At 40.7% G+C, this 23,093-nt stretch overlaps 1 protein-coding gene across 1 annotated transcript in view; it reads left to right on the forward strand.

Annotated features, from left to right (window-relative positions):
• Positions 1-1,362: 1,362 nt before the first annotated feature.
• The window catches only part of LOC146546960 (uncharacterized), a 34,379-nt gene continuing 12,648 nt past the window's right edge, over positions 1,363-23,093 (forward strand). The window contains exons 1-11 of the mRNA XM_085265358.1: positions 1,363-1,446; positions 4,724-4,867; positions 4,951-5,052; positions 5,235-5,348; positions 6,413-6,529; positions 10,707-10,785; positions 10,943-11,171; positions 11,302-13,105; positions 14,102-14,275; positions 16,406-16,579; positions 16,829-17,002. Coding sequence (XP_085121484.1) covers positions 4,779-4,867; positions 4,951-5,052; positions 5,235-5,348; positions 6,413-6,529; positions 10,707-10,785; positions 10,943-11,171; positions 11,302-13,105; positions 14,102-14,275; positions 16,406-16,579; positions 16,829-17,002 — 3,056 coding nt within the window. The 5' untranslated portion in view covers positions 1,363-1,446; positions 4,724-4,778. The remainder of the gene's footprint in view (positions 1,447-4,723; positions 4,868-4,950; positions 5,053-5,234; positions 5,349-6,412; positions 6,530-10,706; positions 10,786-10,942; positions 11,172-11,301; positions 13,106-14,101; positions 14,276-16,405; positions 16,580-16,828; positions 17,003-23,093) is intronic.

Genomic DNA, 23,093 nt, shown 5'->3' on the forward strand with positions numbered 1-23,093 from the left:
ACGATGCCTCATTCGCAATGAAGCTGCTGAAAGAGAAGCATCGTGTCTGAGCGTCGTCATTGACTTATCCCCTTTTCAGGTAATAATTGTGCAATTCTGCTGTTGGACTTTACAAATATGTATGTTGAGTTGTACTGACCGTGTTTCCAAATGTACCAAGAGGATACTAGGAATACTTAGATGACCTGTGTTAACTGTGATGTTAGGATAAGCTATAAGCAGCAAGCTAAGCTAAGCGCTCTGTTGGTGGCTAGCATGAAGCATTATCGTGCCAGACTGTGTATGAAACATACATTGTGTGCATTTTGCATTTGATCTGGACGAAGAACATGTTTATTTTGTGTGAAGGGACAAATGCCTATTAGTTTATTTTCTGTACATTTCAGTTTAATAATCTAAGTTTGTTTATTGATTCATCAGCTGTTTTTGTAAATTCTTACATTCAATTTAATCTGTAACTTATAGAAAAGGAAAAAAAACAGTCTTGAGATATATTGTCTTACAACTAACAGAGACTGTACATCGTTGTTAGGATGTTTAATACTTTTGTATGTATGTTTATATTTCTGAATCATTCGCAATGAAGCTGCTGAAAGAAGCATCGTGTCTGAGCGTCGTCATTGACTTATCCCCTTTTCAGCCCCTTTTCAGGGTGTAACACTGACAGCAGAACAATTCAGTGCACTAAGCGTGTTTGCAGAGGAAGTACACTGGTCCCTTAATAGTTTCAACATGAAATATTCAAAAACAAATATATGGTCCACTGTTTGTGTGACAGAGACAGAAATGTCTCTGTGTGCATGTGGAGAAATATGCTGTCAAATCAGACCATGAACAGGTGTCATGTGGAATTAAAACACACGGAAACAACGCTGCACTCACTCAGAGGTCAAAGGTCGAGTACAGTAACCAAGTTGACACCAAGAGGAGAAAAACAACTGGCAGCAAAGGCAGGAAGGTGTCCTTTCCAGCTAAACCAAAGAGGAATATAAAGATAATGAAGGTTTGATCACAGTTTGAATCAGTCATATTTCATTCATTACAGTGATGTACTGAAAGATCCAGGATCAGTCCAATTCATCAGCACTTTGATCAAACTCTAGAGAAATATTCTTGGCAACATTGCTAACTCTGGTTTCCTCCCAACTATATTGTATTATTTCTATCTGTGCTGTATTTTTCCTAACTCCATGTATTGCGTTCATTATTGTAACAAGTCTGGGCTTGTGAGGACATTCCTGACAAACATTTATGATATTGCGCAACTGACAGCAAATGACAAAATCTCAAGTTCAGACAGGAGCAGAGATTTAAAAATCAATACATGCACACACATGCAAACCTGAGCTTCAGGTGGAGTCACAACTCCTTCCAGGAAGCATCTCACCTATCTCTTCGTGTTTAGTGTCCAGAAGCTTCTTGTTCGTGTCTCTATTTGAAGAAACTGTAAGTTTTCTTTGTTTCCTCCTTTAACAGTTTGTCTTTAGGAACTTTACTGTTTGTTTCTGCTCTTTAATGTTTGTTTAGCTGTTATTTCAGGGCAGACTTTGGATCACTCTTTTATTTGAAGACTAATCCACATGATTATAAATTATTGATTGACTGGAATCAAACAGTTTGATGAACAGCTGATGTTTGATTCATTTCGTCACAAAACAAACTGTGTGTGTTTATTTCCTGGAAGAAAACTGTTGACTCTCCATTAAAGTCACACACAGCAGTGTGCTGCTGTTTTACCTTCAGTCCTTTCAAAACAAAATAAAATAAATGTTAGTTGTAACTAGAGATGGCACGATACCACTTTTTTATGTCCGATACCGATATCATAAATTTGGATATCTGCCGATACCGATATGAATCCGATATAGTGTTTTTTAATCAACAAAACTGTTTTTTTTTTAATATCTTGCTGCATTTTGTATAAGTTCATACTCAAGTTTAAAACAACAACTACACTAAAGCTATTCTGTTATACCTGTATGCAAAAAAATATATATTTCATAGTTCAGCAATACTGATCAATCTAATAAACCTACACCATCCTCCCTATTCTGGTATTTTAAAGAGTACTTAGCATAAATATTAAGCAACCTAACTAATAGGGTTCCAACTCCCAGCAACAACAAAAATAAATAAATAAAAAATAGGGAACCACCCCTCACACTCCACCTCATGATGCTTAATCAACGTAATCAACCTTAATTTGATGCAGTGTGGAAAAAAATGCACAGAAATCAATTATTTTTCAAGAAATATTAAATAGATTCAACATCTTTCTTCAACAAAATTGCAGACTGCACAGATGGTACCCTCCCAAAGGAAAAAGTACTATAGCTTACTAGGGTATATATATTAGACTTAATAGTCACTATATACAGTAATTGACTTCTATTCATTTTACATCAAATTAAAACTTTGGGTGTCAGATAATTATTTATTAAAAGCTCGACATTTTAAATGAGAATAAGAAAGAAAAGTATGTCTTTGTGCCCCTTTTCCCTGTTCATGCCCTATCGGCCCCCCTGGCTAAACTTTGCTAGATCCGCCCCTGCACAGTTACCAGCCGTCAGCTACGTAGAAAAAGATCCTCGAGTAGAAAGTAATATTAAATAAATTCTAACAACAGCTGATCAAGCTTAAACGTGCTGCTGTTGTTCAGCCGCTGGTTTCCTCTTTCTGGTGCAAAGTGGGCCAAAAGCAAACTAGAGACACGGACTCGCGACAGAAAAGCCGATCAGCTGATCATTTAAGCAGTTTCACGATTGAAGTAGCAGCCGGAGAGCGAGAGGCAGTCGCTTGTTAAGCTTAACGCAGGAATGCTTTACAAACATTCAGAGATGGACTTACACACTTGCTTTACTTCTCTCGGGGATAACTTTGTCGGAGATGAAATGCCGGGTTGCTAGTGAAGCTCCACATGCTATCCAGAGCACCGACAGGTCCTGCATGCCACAGCCGCTCTATCACGTGATGCATACTGCTCGACGTGCTAACGTTCTGAGGCGAGTTACGGCGTGTTGCAAGTTTTGTGAGGTGCTTTCGTGATATTTGATGGATCGGATTACATTTTTTATTTTTCTCCGATATCCGATCCAGTAATTTAGGTCAGTATCGGACCGATACCGATACGTAATATCGGATCGGTCCATCTCTAGTTGTAACGTGTTTGATTGTAGTCAGGCAATTAAATTCATATTTCCTTCATGGATCATTAAATCTATTTGTGTTATCATTTGGTTTTCTCCAAATGAAGTTCTTCCTAATGTGTAGTGTTTGAAACCTGGAACCAGAGTGCCATTCTTTCTCTTACTGGCTGCTAAACATATGAAGGAAATATAAATGACTGATTGCAGAGCTGCTGATTATAAACTGAATAATTGAGTAGCTCTAAACAAATCCTAAATATTCAGGTAATTAATGATCATTTCTGTTTTAAAGTATCATTGTGAAAATATCTGCTGTAAGGGTTTGATAGATTTCTTTGTTTTTCATGATAGGACCATTAGCTGCTGGAGCTTCTAACTGATACTTGATGGAAAAACAATAAATCTAGATGCTAATTGGAAGCTAACTGACGTAACCAATGTTCAGTAGCATCTCTGGTTAGATGTTCACATTAATCCTGAATGTTACTGGATGGAAGAACAGTAATTTCTTTAGTGGCAGCTCATTTCAAATTCAAATTTTCTATCAGATGAACAAACATCAGCAAACACAAAAACTGTTTGTGTGCAGTTTGTTGCACAGTGTGTTGCTAGTTAAAGGTCTAGCTGCTGTATTTCACAGGAAGAGAAAAGAGTGCAAGATAACTTCACTCAGAGATGGAGAAAGATGTAAGAAAATACAGGACAGAAGAGGAAGAAAGAAGGTTATATTTAAAGATAAGGGCTGCTTGATAAACTGCAGATTTAATGCTTACATGTAATGTCATCGTTTTAATTACATAATGGATTTGTATATGATGTGTTTTGATGAATTATGTATTTTCATTTTGGAAAATGTCCTACAAAACAAACAAAGCTATACAAACTTGTGTTATTCAGATGTTGCATGAAAGTCCTAGTTTTGTGCAGGGCAAACAGGTTAGCTCACATTAATGTGGTGAGGTTTTTTTTAGTAAAGCACTGTGTTGGACTGGTGCATAGTGGCCTTTGGTCCTCATTGTCAAAATTAGGTTACATCAAGTGTAGCAGAGATGAATTTGTATTTAAGCTGATGATGCTTAGATTTATTCACTTAATTGCATAAAGATAGCATACATATTGTAGTGTGGAGTGAACTCAGTTACGTAAATCTACAAAAAGCAGCAGGTTAGCTGATCACATCATATGCACTGAGAAAACCTACTGAAGCTCACATTAGAAGAAACTGTACTGTTTTGGTGTGGAGTCAGTCACCTCTAGAGTGTAGGCAACAAAAAATGTTTCTTTTTGTTTGTTTGTTTGTTTGTTTGTTTTTAAACCTTTTTCACTGCAGGTGTCCTGAATAACAGATTCAAGCTAAGTATATTCATTACACTTGGATTTGTAATTTGGATTTATTTGGATTAATATATGGGTTCTTTTGTACAAATATGAACTTATTATCATATTGACACAGCATAAGGTTCAGTTACCTTTGTACAAAAATCTTTTAATAGAATTGTCCTTGATGGAGCTGCCTCAGTGCTTCAACATTTACAGGAGTATTTTTTTAACCCAGGTATCTGTACTTCTACTTTTAGTAAAGAAAGTCTGTACTTTTGCAACCTTGGGTGACGTGGATGTGAAGTCAGCAGCATGGATCAGTGTGAGGACAGAGAGGAGGGTGTCCCTCTCTCTAAAACCACTCTGTGTGGGGAACATGAGAGCCAGACCGAAGCTCAGAGGTGAGATGACATCTCTAATTGTCTATGACTCTTCTCCATGTCACAGCTCAGCACTCACATCATTGATCCATCATTATTCACAGGAACCAACCTGGACCTGAACCCAGTTGTGTGTCCTTAAGGAGTGACCAGTCTGAAGAGCGCCTCATTCATTTTAAAGGAAACCAGCGGTCTGCTGCAGAGAGGTGAGCTGTTAGTAACATGAACTCGTGGGTGACACTGTTACACTGCCAACGCTAGTTTGGAGTTTCCTTCTGCTCATGCTCAACATACAAATTAGTTTTTCAGATCATGAAGGTATTCTAAGTCTTCATCAGTTTCTGTAACAGAAAATTTAAAAAAGATTATTTTCTTTTCTGTTTAACAGGATCTATGAGAGACCTGAATCTGGAGCTGAAACCAGCTGTGTGTCTTTAAAGAGTGACTGGTCTGAAGAGCGCCTCATTCACTTTAGAGAACACCAACCATCTGCTGAAGAGAGGTGTCACTAACATGAACTCTTTGATACCTGTCAGTTTGGTTTCCTGATTTAAATGAACGTCTCGATGTTGTTTTGGTCTCTAAATTGCATTTCAATGAAAGTTAATGAGTGATTAATTCCTTAATTCCATAAAACATGTTCAACATGTACATTTAAAGGTCCAGACAGTCATTTTTTGTTGTTATTTAATAGACAGAGAATTTAAGAGAATTTAAAGGCATTCGTATGCCATGGAGACAAATTTTAACTTGTGTCTGCATCTTCAGACCCAAGATATGATGGATCACGCCTATATTTTATCATCTGAGGAGGTATCCCATTCACCAAAGAAGCAGAAATGTGAAAGACAAAGACAGTGCAACTTTCATTTGGATAAATTGCCATCCTCTTCCTCCTCACATCAACTCTCATTTCCTGAACTGAAGTTAGGGCTCTAATAAACAAAAATATGTATGGACATGCTAATTTAGTCCCCATATTGTTGCAATTACTTATTGTACTTATTGTAACTCAAACTGCTCATAGTAAGACTATCAATTGTTCTGCATACTGTAAATCAGCGGTCCCCAACCCCCGGGCCTCGGACCGGTACCGGTTTGTGAGTCGTTTGGTACCGGGCCACGAGAGTTGAGGCTCAGGTGTGAAGTGTATGGTTTTCAAGGTTTTTATCGGTTTTCAGCGTTATTTTGTTATTGTTTTTATCGTTAACTCTGTTTTCCTGGGTCTTTTCACGTGTGTTATGAATAAATCTTCTTTTTTTCGGTACCGGTACTAGTTTTATTTTGTTGTATTTATCCACGACACCTTAAAACCCGGTCCGTGAAAAAATTGTCGGGCATAAACTGGTCCGTGGCACAAAAAAGGTTGGGGACCGCTGATGTAAATGACTATTTGTCTGTCACCTGTTGTCCTATTGTTACACTGCCAACACTAGTTTGGAGTTCCCTTCTCCTCATGCTCAGCCTGCAAATCATTTTTTTCTTTTGGATGATGAAGGTGTTCTAAGTCTTCATCAGCTTATATAGCAGCAAAAGAAAAGTACATTTTTCTTCTCTGTTTAACAGGATCAATGAGAGACCTGCTGAACCTGGAGCTGAACCCAGCTGTGTGTCTTTAAAGAGTGACTGGTCTGAAGAGCGCCTCATTCACTTTAAAGGACATCAACCATCTGCTGCAGAAAGGTGATCTGTTAGCTACATGAACTCTTTAATTAACTCCAGTTTGGTTTTCTGATTTGAATAAACTGTGTGATGTTGTGTTCTGGTCTCTAAACTACATCTCAATGGAAGTCAGTGAGCAAGGAATTCTTTTATTTTAATAACCATGTCCAACATGTACACGTAAACTCCTGTTAATGTTATCGTATACAAATTGCAGTCCAAACACATCATTCTCTCTAATACTATATAAATTGTCTCTTAAAAGCATTTGATAACTGAAATTCCACTTCAGCAAACATAGAATAATGTTTATCAAAAATTTTTCTTCTATCATTTATGTTGTGTTGTATACTGTATAATGTAAGATATCCTTATTGATTTTACCCCAAATTATCAAGTAGTATTCACTGAAATCTAGTTTTCATACAAATTGCTACTGTATCTAAAAAAGAACTACTGTATTTGTTAGAGATGGACCGATCCGATATTACGTATCGGTATCGGTCCGATACTGACCTAAATTACTGGATCGGATATCGGAGAAAAATAAAAAATGTAATCCGATCCATTAAATATCACGAAAGCACCTCACAAAACTTGCAACACGCCGTAACTCACCTCAGAACGTTAGCACGTCGGAGCAGTATGCATCACGTGATAGAGCGGCTGTGGCATGCGGGACCTGTCGGTGGTCTGGATAGCATTTGGAGCTTCGCTAGCAACCCGGCATTTCATCTCCGACAAAGTTATCCCCGAGAGAAGTAAAGCAAGTGTGTAAGTCCATCTCTGAATGTTTGTAAAGCATTCCTGCGTTAAGCTTAACAAGCGATATATGGAGCGACTGCCTCCTCTTGCTGCTACTTCAATCATGAAACTGCTTAACGATCAGCTGATCGGCTTTTCTGTCGCGAGTCCGTGTCTCTTGTTTGCTTTTGGCCCACTTTGCACCAGAAATAGGAAACCAGCGGCTGAACAACAGCAGCTCGTTTAAGCTTGATAAGCTGTTGTTAGAATTTATTTACTTTCTACACCAGGATCTTTTTCTACGTAGCTGACGCTGGTAACTGTGCAGGGGCGGATCTAGCAAAGTTTAGCCAGGGGGGCCGATAGGGCATTAACAGGGAAAAGGGGGCACAAATACATACTTTTCTTTCTTATTCTCATTTAAAATGTCGAGCTTTTAATAAATAATTATCTGACACCCAAAGTTTTAATTTGATGCAAAATGAATAGAAGTCCATTACTGTATATAGTAACTATTAAGTCTAATATATATATACCCTAGTAAGCTATAGTACTTTTTCCTTTGGGAAGGTACCATCTGTGCAGTCTGCAATTTTGTTGAAGAAAGATGTTGAATCTATTTAATATTTCTTGAAAAATAATTGATTTCTGTGCATTTTTTTTCACACTGCATCAAATTAAGGTTGATTACGTCGATTAAGCATCATGAGGTGGAGCGTGAGGGGTGGTTCCCTATTTTTTATTTATTTATTTTTGTTGTTGCTGGGAGTTGGAACCCTATTAGTTAGGTTGCTTAATATTTATGCTAAGTACTCTTTAAAATACCAGAATAGGGAGGATGGTGTAGGTTTAAGTTTATTAGATTGATCAGTATTGCTGAACTATGAAATATTTTTTTTTGCATACAGGTATAACAGAATAGCTTTAGTGTAGTTGTTGTTTTAAACTTGAGCATGAACTTATACAAAATGCGGCAAGATATTTAAAAAAAGTTTTGTTGATTAAAACACACTATATCGGATTCATATCGGTATCGGCAGATATCCAAATTTATGATATCGGTATCGGTATCGGACATAAAAAAGTGGTATCGTGCCATCTCTAGTATTTGTACAATAGTTCTAGATAAGGATGTACATCCAGACTTCAAACATACAAGCAAAAAGGACCTGTGAAGTTGTTACAAAAAACAGAAAAAAGGAAAAGAGAATAATATAGTTTTTTGTACTCACTATCTCACTTTATTAGCTCCATGCACATATTAGTCACATGCATGATTAACTCTAACTCTTTTATGTGCCACCTTGACAACTCCCTTTAAACTGACTTCACTCTGAGTTACTTATACAAACCTGAGTTATCATTTACTAAACAGTAGCATTCTGATATTAATGTGTAACCTTAATTAGTTAAACTTTTCTGTTTTAAAAAACAGTAACTTCTTATAGTAATGACTGTAACATAAAGATCTCACACCAGGTTTACAGATTATTCTATTTCTTTGAAGTGTTTTGTTATGTCCATCACCTATCCTGAAGTGTTTCTGACAAGAACTCTGTTGTTATGTCTCATTTCTTGCTGAGAAGTGAAGTGGAGGCAGGTGTTTCACTCCATGTCTCCTGTTGAAATAAAATGCTTCCAGTTTTGTATCATAATTTCTGCATCTGATTAGAGTTTAATCTGGCCGTTTTGGAATCAGGTTCCCTTTGTGTGATGGGAGAGTAGATAGATTTTAAGTCCCATGAATAGTCCAGCCGGGTTATTACCAGTAGGTATTATAGCTGTTGCTCTGTAGCATATCAGTTCTAGCAGTGGATCCTCTTTTTATCAGAGGGAGTTTGTCAATCTGAACAGCATGCTTTGCAAGAACATTTCCTTGGGGGTTGTGTAGACTTCATTTGACATTAACAATGCCATAGTCTCTACAGAAGTCTTTTTCAATCTCACTAATGTACTGTCGACTGTTTTCACTAGTTATTATAATAATAATAATTTAAATTCATTTTTATTTACTCTGCTGCTTCATATTGTGAGGTAAAAAACCCTACAGGAATACAGAGAAAGCCCCAACATGCTGAGGGTACTTCAGCATAATTTCTCATTAGCTCAGTCACTCATGCATATCACGACTCTTTATGATTTCAACATTATCCCTTTTTATTTCAGTTATATAGGAATACTTTTTTCTCTCAATGACTTGTTTTTTAAATCATACATTGTAAAATAAGAGATTCTCTGAGATTCTTCAGCCTTCTTAGTGTCTCACTTATTCCTTCCTCTCATTCCTATCACCCCTTACACAAAGAGACTCTCTGAGACCAATATCAGCATTAAGATAAGAGATGAGATAAGATATACCTTTATTAGTCCCACAAGGGTTAATTTCATGTTAAGGCTGCTCACCTACTGCACGCAATGGCGGCGCCATCTTACCCTCCGACCATACATACATTACACAAAAACATCACATGGGCAAGACAGGTCAGAGAGGTATAACAATGGAAAATACACCACATGAGGACAGATAAGGAGAAAAAAATAACTCCCTCCAAACTGAGCTCCAATAGGGAGATCAGTTTGAGAACAGAAAAAAAACACCTCTGCACATAGCACAAGAAAAAACTCTTAATACACCAAAGAAACACATGACAAGCAACAGGGGTGGGTAAAGGGTAAGGGACAGCCAATGTAGACAATACATCCGGGCCTGCAGCATATGCACTGGTCTCCTTGATCCACCGTCAGCATGGGAGGGGAATTAGTACTAAACATACCACTCCACACAAAATCTCAGTTAAAAGTCAGGTATTGGAATCATTTCAATGGTTGGGCTATTTTTTTTCTTATTCATCATATTGATTAGACCTTTATTCGATTATATTCTGACTAGAATTAAGTATCACTAACTATTAGCACTTACCCATAAAAAGACTGCATGTTAAGTCATTTTATTCCTTTTTTGGATAAAGTTAAGCTGGGGATCTTGATCTCTATGACAGCGTGCAGTCCAGTCCTCTGCCCTTTGTTTATCCAGAGAAAGCCACATATAAAAAATCCAGTGGAAAAGAATTCATTTTTGTGTCCATGAAAATGGATGGCACAGTAAATGGTTCTTTAAATTCAAGGAAAAGACTCAACTTCTTGGACTTCTTGGAGTAAGGATTTAAACAAGATTGAACAAGATTAAAACCAAGATTGACTGATATTTCCAGAATCTGATATACAGTTTAACGTTTCAAACTTGAAGTTTGCTGAGCATGAAAGCTTATCAGAACACGGCAAGAACTTAAACTCAAAGAAAAACATTAAACTGAGCTGTTGCTTCTTAGTCGGATCAGCAAGAGTAGTAAACTTTTACAATTACAGGAGTCCTCTCGATAACTGTCTTTGTCAAAGTATAATTTCCTGGACCTTTATTCAGTGCCTGAACTAATTTTTCATGATTTCTCCACAGAGTGGACTGGGAGAGCTCAGAGGTTCCCAGTGGTCAGTCTGCCCAGCAGCATCAAACATGTCTGGAAAATATATTTATGGTCTGTACATATATAACAACTACTTTTACAGCTATGCTGGTAACAGATATCATTGCTCTTTGTAGATTTCTGGATTATCTTAAATGTTCAACATAGCTCTGCTTTTTGGCTCCATGATTGGGTCTGATTGGGTCATTTGTATAGTATTCTGTTACAGCGGCTGGAGGACAACATCATCACTTTTGTGAAGATGGAGCTGAAGAAAATCCAGAGACTTTTGAGTCCAGACAACCCAGAATGTTCAGAAAAACAGCAGGGAGGTGGGACCATGGACAGTAAAGATGAAGAAGAGCAGATGAGGAGTGGGAGAGGGGCTATTCTGAAGATTGCAGTGCAGTTCCTGAAGAGAATGAAGCAGGAGGATCTGGCTGAGCGTCTATGGAACCGTAAGGGGATTTCTCTTAAAATTTCAACCTCTGGATAAATAGAACATTTATACTTAGTCTTCAGGCAATTGGAATTTTTGGATAGTTATGCACAACTCGTTACTTTAATTTATTACTTGTGTTTTTTCAGAAGTGCTTTCTCCACTTTGTGAATGTGAACTTAAATCGAACCTGAAGAAGAAGTTCCAGTGTGTGTTTGAGGGGATTGCTAAAGCAGGAAACCCAACCCTTCTGAATCAGATCTACACAGAGCTTTTCATCACAGAGGGAGGGACTCCAGAGCTCAGTGATGAGCATGAGGTTAGACAGATTGAAACAGTATCCAGGAAATCAGACAGACCAGAAACAATAATCAGACAAGAAGACATCTTTAAAGCCTCAACTGCAAGTAATCAAACAGTAAGAACAGTGCTGACAAAAGGAGTGGCTGGCATTGGGAAAACAGTCTTAACACAGAAGTTCACTCTGGACTGGGCTGAAGAAAAAGCAAACCAGGATATCCAGTTCATATTTCCATTCACTTTCAGAGAGCTGAATGTGCTGAAAGAGGAAAAGTTCAGCTTGGTGGAACTTGTTCATCACTTCTTTACTGAAACCAAAGAAGCAGGAATCTGCAGCTTTGAAGACTTCCAGGTTGTGTTCATCTTTGATGGTCTGGATGAGTGTCGACCTCCTCTGGACTTCAACAAAATTAAACTTCTGAGTGACCCTAGAAAGTCCTCCTCAGTGGATGTGCTGCTGATAAACCTCATCAGTGGGAATCTGCTTCCCTCTGCTCGCCTCTGGATAACCACACGACCTGCAGCAGCCAATCAGATCCCTCCACATTGTGTTGATTTGGTGACAGATGTCAGAGGGTTTACTGATCCACAGAAGGAGGAGTACTTCAGGAAGAGATTCAGTGATGAGGGGCAAGCCAGGAGGATCATTTCCCACATCAAGACATCACGAAGCCTACACATCATGTGCCACATCCCAGTCTTCTGCTGGATCACTGCTACAGTTCTGGAGGATGTGCTGAAAACCAGAGAGGGAGGAGAGCTACCCACAACCCTGACTGAGATGTACATCCACTTCCTGGTGGTTCAGGCCAAAGTGAAGAAGGTCAAGTATGATGGAGGAACTGAGACAGATCCACACTGGAGTCCAGAGAGCAGGACGATGATTGAGTCACTGGGAAAACTGGCTTTTCATCAGCTGCAGAAAGGAAACCTGATCTTCTATGAATCAGACCTGACAGAGTGTGGCATCAATATCAGAGCAGCCTCAGTGTACTCAGGAGTGTTCACACAGATCTTTAAAGAGGAGAGAGGACTGTACCAGTACAAGGTGTACTGCTTCATCCATCTGAGTGTTCAGGAGTTTCTGGCTGCTCTTCATGTCCATCTGACCTTCATCAACTCTGGAGTCAATCTGCTGGAAGAGGAACAACCAACAACAACCATGTTGTCTAAATTATTTAACAAACCAAAACTCCAGTATATCCACCAGAGTGCTGTGGAGAAGGCCTTACAGAGTCCAAATGGACACCTGGACTTGTTCCTCCGCTTCCTCCTGGGTCTTTCACTGCAGACCAATCAGAATCTTCTACGAGGTCTGTTGACAGAAGCAGGAAGTAAGTGGTCAAACAATCAGGTAACAGTCCAGTACATCAAGAAGAAAATTAGAAAGAATCTGTCTGCAGAGAAAAGCATCAATCTTTTCCACTGTCTGAATGAACTGAAGGATTGTTCTCTAGTGGAGGAGATCCAACAGTCCTTGAAATCAGGGCATCTCTCCACAGACAAACTGTCTCCTGCACAGTGGTCAGCTCTGGCCTTCATCTTACTGTCATCAGAAAAAGATCTGGACATGTTTGACATGAAGAAATACTCTGCTTCAGAGGAGGCTCTTCTGAAGCTGCTTCCAGTGGTCAAAGCATCCAACAAAGCTCTGTAAGTATATTTGTGCTCATCCATTTCGTTACAAAATATGGTTGATTCAGTGATTTCTTTCATCACAAGTCCATATCGTACCATATTACCAAATTACTTTTATTAATTTTAGTACAGCTGATAAGCTTTTTAATATTGTGGACACTAAATTTTTTACTCTGACAAACATATACTAAATCCTGGATAACCTTTGAAGAAAAAAGAAAAACATTTAAGGAGCTCAACAAATTTGGACACAACAACCTACTTCCAACACACTAAACGTGAGCACATGAAGATCCTACTAACATAGGGGTCTCTGCTCAATTCTCCAAAATGTTCTTCCTCAAGTTGTAGCCACTGGTTTGTCCACACACTTTGAGGTTGCGTCTACGCATGCCTAACTGTGATATCAGCAACATTAAAAAATCCAACAAAAAGATGTAATCTCAACTTTTTTTTATATTCATTTCCTTAAATAGCAGGAAAATGAAGACAAAAACAAACAAGCTGAAAACTGAATCACAGTGTTTACATTGCTTGTGTGGTTACATTGCCTGGTGATCTTTGTATCTTTACTTTGTCAAACAGATGTATACTAATATGACTATGTGTTGAGAAACTTAATCATTGTGGTTCTCAGATGAGAAATTCTATCCCTCTTTAGTCTCTCAAAAACAATTAGAATGTGAACAACAAGCACCTACTAAATAAATCCCCCCCCCCCCCCCCCAAAAAAAAAAGAAAAAAAAAACATGGCTTCAGTCCTTTAAACACCCATGACAGGGCTGTATGCCTTTGCCATTTGGTGCTGAACTAATATCAATAAATGTATCTTTCACTCAGTGGTTTCCATTTAGATACAAAGAAAGAATTTAGTTTTCCCTAAACAAATTCAAATTATTTAAGATTTGTCCCAGGATAGCATTTAATTAACTGGCGAATTGTGCTGTTTGGCTCATCTGTATTCATCATTTGAATTTATCTAATCACATTTTCTTTCTCTTCTTTTTTTAGACTGAGTGCCTGTAACCTGTCAGAGAAAGGCTGTGAAGCTCTGTCCTCAGTTCTCAGATCCCAGTCCTCTAGTTTGACAGAGTTGGACATGAGTAACAATAACCTAAGGGATTCTGGTGTAGAGCTTCTGTCTGTTGGAATGGAGAGTCCACACTGTAGACTAGAAACTATCAGGTTAGCTCAGGTGATTTGTTTTTACGGGAAAAAAAATACATTATTAAACATAGGTAATTAATAGGGGTGCAATGATATTCGTATCGATATTGAACCGTTCGATACAGTGCTTTCGGTTCGGTACGCATATGCATCGAACAATACAAAATTTGTAATTTATTTTATCAACTTTCCTTCTGACGATGCTGTCTGTGTTGAGCGCTCAGTGAATCTGCGTTCGACTACTCCGCCTAGGCTGCACTGTCGAGCGCAGATCCACTGAGCGCTCAACACAGACAGCATCGTCAGAAGGAAGAGCGCAGGGCAAGCTAGCGAGACAGAAGTTAAGCTCTCCTTGCAACATGGACCTCCCCCACCCTCATTCAGATCTGGCGTTTGGAATTATTTTGGTTTTCATGTGACGTATGACCCTGAAGGTAAGCGAGTCATGGACTAAAGTAAAACAGTATGTTAGATGTGCCATGCAATGCTCAATTACATGGGTGGGAACTAGTGTGTTAGCACAGTTAGCTCGTTAACGTGTTGGCCGTCTAGCCCCATGCACGGGGCGATTGGCAGTAGCGGAGATTTGCCGTGTTGTGGCGTTAAGGTCATTTCAACGAGATTAACCTGAAAGCACTAGTGGGAACACAACGAATATGACTGCACATTTACGCCGACATCATCCTAGTGCAAAGACAAGTGGAAGCAGACAAAAACAAGCAAGCATGCTACTAACTTTAGCCGAGTCATTTAGACAGCTGTTAGCACATGATTCTCCTTATATGTTTAATGTGCTGCTGAGAATATAGCCCAGAAGAAGCGGATAGTATAGCTTTTATTTTGGAAAGAGACATTTCTCTGTAATAAACTCTCTTTTCCAAAGATGAGTGATTCCTCAATCAGATACAGGGCTCGCAAAATCGCTAGCCCGACGTCCTGGGGCTAGCGATTTTTCCAGTCGGGCTACCAAAATCTATCTCTGCCCTGCCCGTCGGGCTATTGTAGGAAGGAAAAATATATGTCAATGCTTTTGCATTCTTTCAGAAATGTAGCTGGGTAATTATGTCATTGGCATCGGTGAGCCACTGTCAATATGTGACATATTGAAATCGCGTTTGAATTTGCTTTCACTTTGCAATCGTGCGAACTGTGTATAGAGAGCGACAGCACTGATCTGTGAGTGATGATAATTTGTGCACCAATTCCTCTGACATCGTCTTATCAATCGTTAGCTTACTATGCAAACATGACAAGTGAAATCTCCCGCAGCAAGCTTAAACATGTGAGAGGTTGATCGCGCAGAGAATCGCTGAGCTTATGTGAGTGCGTGTGTAAAAGCAGCAGGATATATATTTTAGTTCTGCTGAGCCAAATAAGACAGGTCAGGGTGAAGAAGTGACAGCCAAAGAAAAGCTTTCCACAAAACGGAGAAGTTATGACAAATCAGACTATAAGGCAAAAAGAAAGTGCAGCTTTATGGTTTCATGGACAAAAGAATTTCTGTGGCTGCAATATGACGAGCTAAATAACCAGGGGTGCACATAAGTGGTCCGCAGGTGCGCATTCACTGTCAAAATAAAAAACACGCACAAGGGTTAGGGTTAAATTTAAAAACTGTACTTTTGAGTTAAAATATACATTTATAATTTTAATAAATGACAAATGAAAAAGGCATGAACATTTTTTTTGTATCGAAAAAATATCGAACCGTGACACCAAAGTATCGAACCGAACCGAACCGTGAATTTTGTGTATCGTTGCACCCCTAGTAATTAAGTTTAACTTACATATTTTTGCATCTTTATATTTTTAGCATTTCAGTCTAGGTCAGGATAAATTTCACAATTAAAATTTCTAACTTATTTGACATAAGGCCAAGAGACAATAAGGATTTCACTTAGTCCTAAAACAAAATATCCATCCATCCATCCATCCATCCATCCATCCATTCATTCTCTTCTGATTATACTTGTCAGGGGGTGCTGGAGCCTATCCCAGCTACCATAGGGCAAGAGGCAGAATACACCCTATATTGGTCACCTAACCCCACTGACAAAACAAAACAGAATAAATATTGCTAAATCTAATAACTATTTTGGCCACCATAGACACACTTTAATTAAAGCCTTCTTTTGTATATTTTTTCAGATTGAGAGGCTGTAACCTCACAGAGAAAAGCTGTGAAGCTCTCTCCTCAGTTTTCAACTCGCAGTCCTCTAGCCTGAGAGAGTTGGACTTGAGTAACAATGACCTGCAGGATTCCGGAGTGAAGCTTCTGTCCACTGGACTAAAGAGTCCACACTGTATGCTGGAAACTCTCAGGTCACATCAAGAGACATTTTGTTTTTCATCAACAGACCAAAATTGCCAATATTATTATCTTCTCTCATGACTTTGCAGTTTTAGTATTATTTTAAAATCACAGAAAACTGCCACATTTTTGTTTATTTTAACATAAGGCAATGAAGATTCCAGTTGGTCCTGAAATATTGCCAAATCTATTGTTTTCTTGTCGTACCTTGAATACGCTTTAACACCAGTGCTATTATGTTCTTCTTCATAATTTTTCAGACTGAATGTATGTAATCTGTCTGAGAGAACCTGTGAAGTGCTGTCCTTATTACGCAGTTCCCAGTTCTCTAGACTGAGACAACTGGACCTAAGTAACAATGACCTGCAGGATTCAGGACTGAAGCTTCTATCTGCTGGACTGGAGAGTCCAGATTGTACTATGGAAACTCTCAGGTCAGGATTCAGACTTTTCAACTGATGATCATTTCACATATGAAAGGGGGAAAGAAAAAGAGAGCAGAGAGAGTGCGGACAAAGACACACTTGGCAAGAGAAAATCATATTTTAAATGCTTACTAATAATTAAATGCTATAGAGCTGTTCACAGAGCGTAAAATGGATTGAGTAAAGAAGAGGATTAGTACATCATGAAAAACTCCTAGGATCCTAACCCTATTACAGCAAAACTGAGAGAGGGTCTGCCTCCTCTTCTGCTTTCAGAAACTCTAGAAAATAAGTCTGCTGTCAAAGGGAGAAGTGGGCAGTGTTATGTGTAAAGAGAAGGATTTTAAAATCACTTATGGATTTCACAGGGAGACAATATGGGTGAAATATGGTCTTTTCCTTCTATTCCCTATCATTTCTCTCACTCAGACATTTCCAATCAAGTGACGGCTTTTTCTTTTTTTTTTTGATTAACCAAAGAGAAGCCTAATTCCACCAGGACTAGGAACTTTTCTTTGTGCAAGGAAGATCAAGATGAACATATCAAATCCGGTTCTTTTCTGAATTCTTTTGGCGACAGAGAAAGACTGGACTCAGTGTGGTCAAAGCTCTAAAAATAATCTTTATTGTACATTTCCAGAAACGGAGAACTGCAGACACGAGCACACACCCACAGTTCTGAAAACATTGCAAGCTATTATTTCACCCGTCTCACCCTCCAGATGTTTCCTGTTGACTTATTCATTTCATGCTTATCTTTAACACCTCCTGCATCAACTGTTGCTATGCAAGCACAAAGCAAGAAAAATATGTTTCACCTCTACCCTAGAAATAAATCTACGTGATGTCTGTGTTTGTAAGCATGTTATGCATTAACCTTTTAGTTTTACTTCTGTCACCTCTCACCATGTATCACCTGGACAGTCCCGCCAGATGAAGCTTATGACCCTCAAAAGACTGAGTGCTTAGGTCTTTATGAGCACATTTTGCAGTATGTGTAAGAAAATGATTATAACTGCTTATTCTATCAGACATTTTCAATCAGTTAAGCTTAAGCATAAAGGCAATTACTTATGCATAGGTTTTACCGTACCTAAATTATCAAACACCCTTTCGACTATATTTGCTCCGGGCCTGCAAACCTATGTTTAAGGAATAAAATCAGTTAAATCTTTTGAACTCCTGGTTCCATCCAGAGCCTGCATCCTCCGAACTACCTAGAAACAAAACCTGTGTGTTAACATTAAGTTCACATTTGAAACTCAGTTTTTCCCGCTGTCCTTCCCTCATTATGATCCAATCTGTGCTATAAAAAACAAAACTTAAAACAGTTTTGTTTTTTAACAAAAAAAAACAAAAACAAAAAACACTTAAAACAGACACCAGAGGTGAAGGGAGCCACCAGGCTGAAGAAGGAGTCCTATCTGGCTTGGTTAGCCTGTGGGACTCCGGAGGCAGCTGACAGGTATCGACAGGCCAAGCGGAATGCGGCTCGGGCAGTGGCTGAAGCAAAAACTCGGGTGTGGGAGGAGTTCGGAGAGGCCATGGAAAAAGACTTTCGGACTGCCTCGAAGAGGTTCTGGCAAACCGTCAGGCGTCTCAGGAGGGGAAAGCGGTGCTCTACCTGCACTGTGTATAGTGCTGGTGGAGCGCTGTTGACGTCGACTGAGAAAATTGTCAGGCGGTGGAAGGAATACTTCGAGGACCTCCTTAATCCCACTGACACGTCTTCCGAGGAGGAAGCAGAGTCTGGGGATGAGGGGAATGACCCGCCAATTTCCGGGGGCGAGGTCACTGAGGCAGTTAAACAACTCCTTGGTGGCAGAGCCCCTGGTGTTGACGAGGTCCGCCCCGAGTTCCTGAAGGCTCTGGACGTTGTAGGGCTGTCCTGGTTGACACGCCTTTGCAATGTTGCGTGGAGATCGGGGGCAGTACCTGTGGACTGGCAGACCGGGGTGGTGGTCCCCATCTTTAAGAAGGGGGACCGGAGGGTGTGTTCCAACTACAGGGGGATCACACTCCTCAGCCTCCCTGGGAAAGTCTATGCCAGGGTGCTGGAAAGGAGAGTTCGTCCGCTAGTCGAACCTCGGATACAGGAGGAACAATGCGGTTTTCGTCCTGGTCGCGGAACACTGGACCAGCTCTTTATCCTCTCGAGGGTACTTGAGGGCGCATGGGAGTTTGCCCAACCAGTCTACATGTGTTTTGTGGACTTGGAGAAGGCATTCGACCGTGTCCCTCGGGGTGTCCTGTGGGAGGTGCTGCGGGAGTATGGGGTGTCTGGCCCATTGCTACGGGCCATTCGATCCCTATACAACCGTTGCAGGAGCTTGGTTCGCATTGCCGGCAATAAGTCGGACTCGTTCCCGGTGGGTGATGGGCTCCACCAGGGCTGCCCTTTGTCTCCGGTTCTGTTCATAATTTTTATGGACAGGATTTCTAGGCGCAGCCAAGTGGCGGAGGGCTTTCGCTTTGGTGGCCTCAGAATCTCATCTCTGATTTTTGCGGATGATGTGGTTCTGTTGGCTTCATCAGGTGAGGGCCTCCAGCTCGCACTGGAGCAGTTCGCAGCCGAGTGTGAAGCAGCGGGAATGAGGATCAGCACCTCCAAATCTGAGGCCATGGTTCTCAGCCGGAAAAGGGTGGAGTGCCCTCTCCGGGTCGGGGATGAGTTCCTGCCCCAAGTGGAGGAGTTCAAGTATCTCGGGGTCTTGTTCGCGAGTGATGGTAAATGGTAAATGGCCTGTATTTATATAGCGCTTTACTAGTCCCTAAGGACCCCAAAGCGCTTTACATATCCAGTCATCCACCCATTCACACACACATTCACACACTGGTGATGGCAAGCTACATTGTAGTCACAGCCACCCTGGGGCGCACTGACAGAGGCGAGGCTGCCGGACACTGGCGCCACCGGGCCCTCTGACCACCACCAGTAGGCAACGGGTGAAGTGTCTTGCCCAAGGACACAACGACCGAGACTGTCCAAGCCGGGGCTCGAACCGGCAACCTTCCGATTACAAGGCGAACTCCCAACTCTTGAGCCACGATTGCCCAAGTGATGGGAGAAGGGAGCCGGAGATTGACAGACGGATTGGGGCTGCAGCTGCTGTAATGCGGACGCTGCACTGGTCCGTCGTGGTGAAGAGGGAGCTGAGTGTAAAAGCGAAGCTCTCAATTTACCGGTCGATCTACGTCCCTACCCTCACCTATGGCCACGAGCTGTGGGTAGTGACCGAAAGAACGAGATCGCGGACACAAGCGGCGGAAATGAGCTTCCTCCGAAGGGTGGCTGGCCTCTCCCTTAGAGATAGGGTGAGAAGTTCGGCCATCCGGGAGGGGCTCAGAGTAGAGCCGCTGCTGCTCCACATCGAAAGGAGTCAGCTGAGGTGGTTCGGGCATCTGACAAGGATGCCCCCTGGGCGCCTCCTGGGTGAGGTGTTCCAGGCATGTCCCACCGGGAGGAGGCCCCGGGGAAGACCCAGGACACGCTGGAGAGATTATATCTCTCAGCTGGCCTGGGAACGCCTTGGTATTCCCCCGGATAAGCTGGAGGAGGTGGCTGAGGAGAGGGAGGTCTGGGCCTCTTTGCTTAGGCTGCTGCCCCCGCGACCCGGCCTCGGATAAGCGGTTGAAGATGGATGGATGGAACTTAAAACAGAACAGTTATCAGTCATGCGCTTCATACAAAATTTGTGTATGTTTTACTTTCACGTTGATCTTCTGAGTGTCATGGTGCTTCTTAACTTGACTTTATCAAAGCTAACCAAAATAGGTTTGCTTTCTTTACTTTGCTCATTTTCCTCCAGTACCACCTCGTATCACACGCCCTTCCACTTGGACCAGTGTTTGTTATTCTATCACTGTACTTTGAATGTGACAAGTCTACCATTCCCCTATATAATTCCTAAATATTGCTTTGGTCCTGACTATTTTCCTCTATAAAATTTAATTGATTTCTACAGTGGCCTGTTATGGTTAATGGTAACATCAATGATATCAAAAATGTTCTTCCCTTTAGCATTTGGCATTTTCCCAACAATATAATGTGTTACCCTTATCTAAACCCAGCCAATAAAACAAAATTTTCTTAAAGCAAACATCACCAACCCAAAATTAGCAGCCGAAAGGTTAAGTCTGCAGCTCCACACTCTCATGTGAACCTCCAGTCTCTATTCTCCTGCTTCTGCCAAAAGCAAAACAAAGCAAAGCAAAGCATCCACCTTTCTCTTACCGGCATGGTGAATTGTTTGTCAACATTTATTCATCCTAACCTTGGTCCAGTCTTTGTCTCATTGTCAAGTCAGTCAACACTTTAGTCCACATCATCAGTCCAGTCACAGTCCAGTCACACACATTCATGCACACGCATTCACACGAGATATTGCGGATAGTGGAGACTTACGCGCAACCCATTCCAGTCTCCATCACCCGCAAAGTCATGTCATCATTTTTAAAAGAAAAAACCATTGTTTATGATTTTGGACTGGATTGACTCGCTGCAATCCTTTTAGACAGGAACTCACACGGTTCCCACAGGTAGCCTTTTCCTCAGCCCATTGTAATCTGGAAAAGCTCACCTTATATTTGCTCTCACAGAAATGTTTTACAGCGCTGTTAATTCGATCCACCAGGCCTGCTTACAACAAAGAATTAGAAAAAGAGAGCTGATTATTAACTCAAAGCACAAAACATCACCATAAGGGTGACACCTGACAGGTTTTCTCTAAGTGCACTGTGACAAAAATAATGGGCCCCTCCTAGACATGTCCATGTTTAAAACTCCCTCTATTGAACTAAGAAAACAACCCTAACCTAACTGACAGAATTAACCCATCACTAAAACAAAAACCCCAAAAATCTTAATCACAGAAAAATTTTGTTTACTAATCTAACAATAAGTTGTGGGAACTAGAACTTTCCGGGCCATAAAAGTTTTACCCTACTCCTTAACTAATACTTACATGGTCTGAAATCAGACTTAAAAATCACTTCCTCTGTTCATTTTCCCCACATTATATTTTATTGGTGGTTGCCCTCAGGTGCTTCAGTGTCCTGGACAAGTCTGAGGTCAACTGACATAGTTTCTCCTGCTAAATACACAGAAAATCTTGTTAAGAGCACAACAGTACTATTGCCCATTAAGCACTTTCTAAACACTTTATAACAATGTATCATTACTAAATTATAAATAAATAACTAAATTTCTTCTCCAGATCTGCACTACTGCACTTAGTCATAGACTTTATTTAATTGTCCTATACCTAGCTTCACTCATGCAGTCAGACAGGAAACTTGAGTTTTTTTTTTCTTTTCCTGTCCCGGCACGCACCCACGGTTCTGAAAACATTGCAAGCTAAAATACACATATAGTTCTGCTATACGTCACACACAGACACACAGTTTCGATCAAAACAACTCCTTCTGGTCTGACTAATGTGTGTGTGTGTGTGTTACTTAGTTCCGCTTTTTCTGTCTGGTTTCCTGTACTTTATTAATATGCCTCTGCAGCTCTGCACTAAACTTCCTGTTTCTTAACTTCCCCTTACAAAAGCCTCTGTTGCTAGGTGACCTGTCACCCTCTGACCTAGTTCTTTCTCACATCTGGCCTTGGTCTATAAAGGCCTCTATTATTAAAATACATAAAACAATACAATCAGAAAATAAGCACTAAGAATATATTTATTTCGTAACAAACACCACCAGAGCCCTAGAAAATGGCCTCACTACTCACTGGCACTTCAGGCTGAGGGCAGGCTGAGGAGAAGGTGAGTGTGTGGTCCTAGGGTTCTAGGCAGACTGGAGAACGGGATCGAAACAGAACCAGCGCTGCTGATGAGTACGACGGGTGATGAATCTGGAGAACACAGGAGACGGAGAACACATTAACCCACGATCCAGGCACACAGAGTCCGAGCACAGAGGAGGCCAAGTTTACCACGGGTGGTAGCAGGACGAACTGGCGAGGAGTGGCAGGCAGTGCTGGCTTAAAAACCCTCTAGATGGAGCCCCAGAAATTGGAAGCAGGTGATGAGCTGGCCAACTCCACCCCAGGGGACGGACAACAGGAACCTGGACCACACCTGACCAGACACTCCCA

This window comes from Mchenga conophoros, linkage group LG23, assembly GCF_057382185.1.
Source record: "Mchenga conophoros isolate Kocher_MC1m ecotype Shallow Benthic linkage group LG23, M_conophoros_male_GT1.1, whole genome shotgun sequence".
NCBI classification, from domain to species: domain Eukaryota; kingdom Metazoa; phylum Chordata; class Actinopteri; order Cichliformes; family Cichlidae; genus Mchenga; species Mchenga conophoros.